Source organism: Phytophthora parasitica (genome assembly GCF_000247585.1).
Source record: "Phytophthora parasitica INRA-310 unplaced genomic scaffold supercont2.3, whole genome shotgun sequence".
NCBI classification, from domain to species: Eukaryota; Oomycota; class Peronosporomycetes; order Peronosporales; family Peronosporaceae; genus Phytophthora; species Phytophthora nicotianae.
In genome coordinates this window covers 1,992,868-1,993,766 of record NW_008648989.1, presented here as the reverse complement: position 1 = coordinate 1,993,766, position 899 = coordinate 1,992,868, and the positions used below count along the sequence as shown (strand labels likewise).

Below are 899 nucleotides of genomic sequence, written 5' to 3'. Positions count from 1 at the left end.
TTCAAACGCCACTTCGCGATCTAGGTCAATGTATCGATGTGCGCCTGTTCCATACGCTAATCCGTCTGGACACGATCCAACATAAGACAGACAAACACATTACGGAATACCACAACGTCGAGCAGTATCTGCGAGATCTCTACCAGATTCCTGGACTGAAGAGCACAGTGAACTGGGATCACTTGAAAATCAGTACGGATAACAAAGCCGCCCACATTACGCCGGAGGGTCCGTTTGTCGACTACGACGCAGAGCATGGTCGTGCGGATCATACCTAAATTCAGCGCCCTCCGACTACAGATTCCATTGATTGACAATATATCCATTCTTGAGACTAAGGTTTGCTAGAGAAAGGTTTTTTATAGTCAATGGTTTCACTATAGCCACTTCAGCTTTATCTAGGGTCGAACATAATTTGCGCTTCCTCGATACAAAAGTTATTGATCGAGATGCTGGGTAATTAATCGCCAATAATACACTGAAGTCTGCAGAAGCTTCACTACGCCATCCTACCGGTTTCTCTCATTGCTATAGTTACCTTACCGTGAACATTGGGTACACGGCAACAGGGATCGATACAGCGGTCGTCTGTTGTACAGTGTACTTTTAGTATTCATCGTGGAAGCACTGCTTGCACGATTTACGAGACAGCTTCTGACAGCGATATTTCGCGACGCATCGTAGCGGGTTAGAAAACTTTAGAGATCGCGCATAACAGATAATGGTTTTGTGTTATTTTTAACGAATTCTATTAATAAGTCGAATGACAGGCCAAACATCTTTCCTGCCTGGTTACAATCAGAATGCCCAACAAACTGATAGTATCGTTACGTCGCTAATCACAGTGATTATTCTGTCTACTTGAATTACCCACCAAGGAAAGGCAACAGAAGACCGTT

General features: G+C 44.0%; 1 protein-coding gene across 1 annotated transcript; it reads left to right on the top strand.

Annotated features, from left to right (window-relative positions):
- Positions 1–28: 28 nt before the first annotated feature.
- Positions 29–278, top strand: PPTG_01806 (hypothetical protein; the record flags this gene model as incomplete). Its single annotated transcript, XM_008895193.1, has 2 exons — positions 29–38; positions 91–278. The coding sequence occupies 2 exons, from the start codon at positions 29–31 to the stop codon at positions 276–278; spliced, it is 198 nt and encodes a 65-aa protein (XP_008893441.1).
- Positions 279–899: the final 621 nt, after the last annotated feature.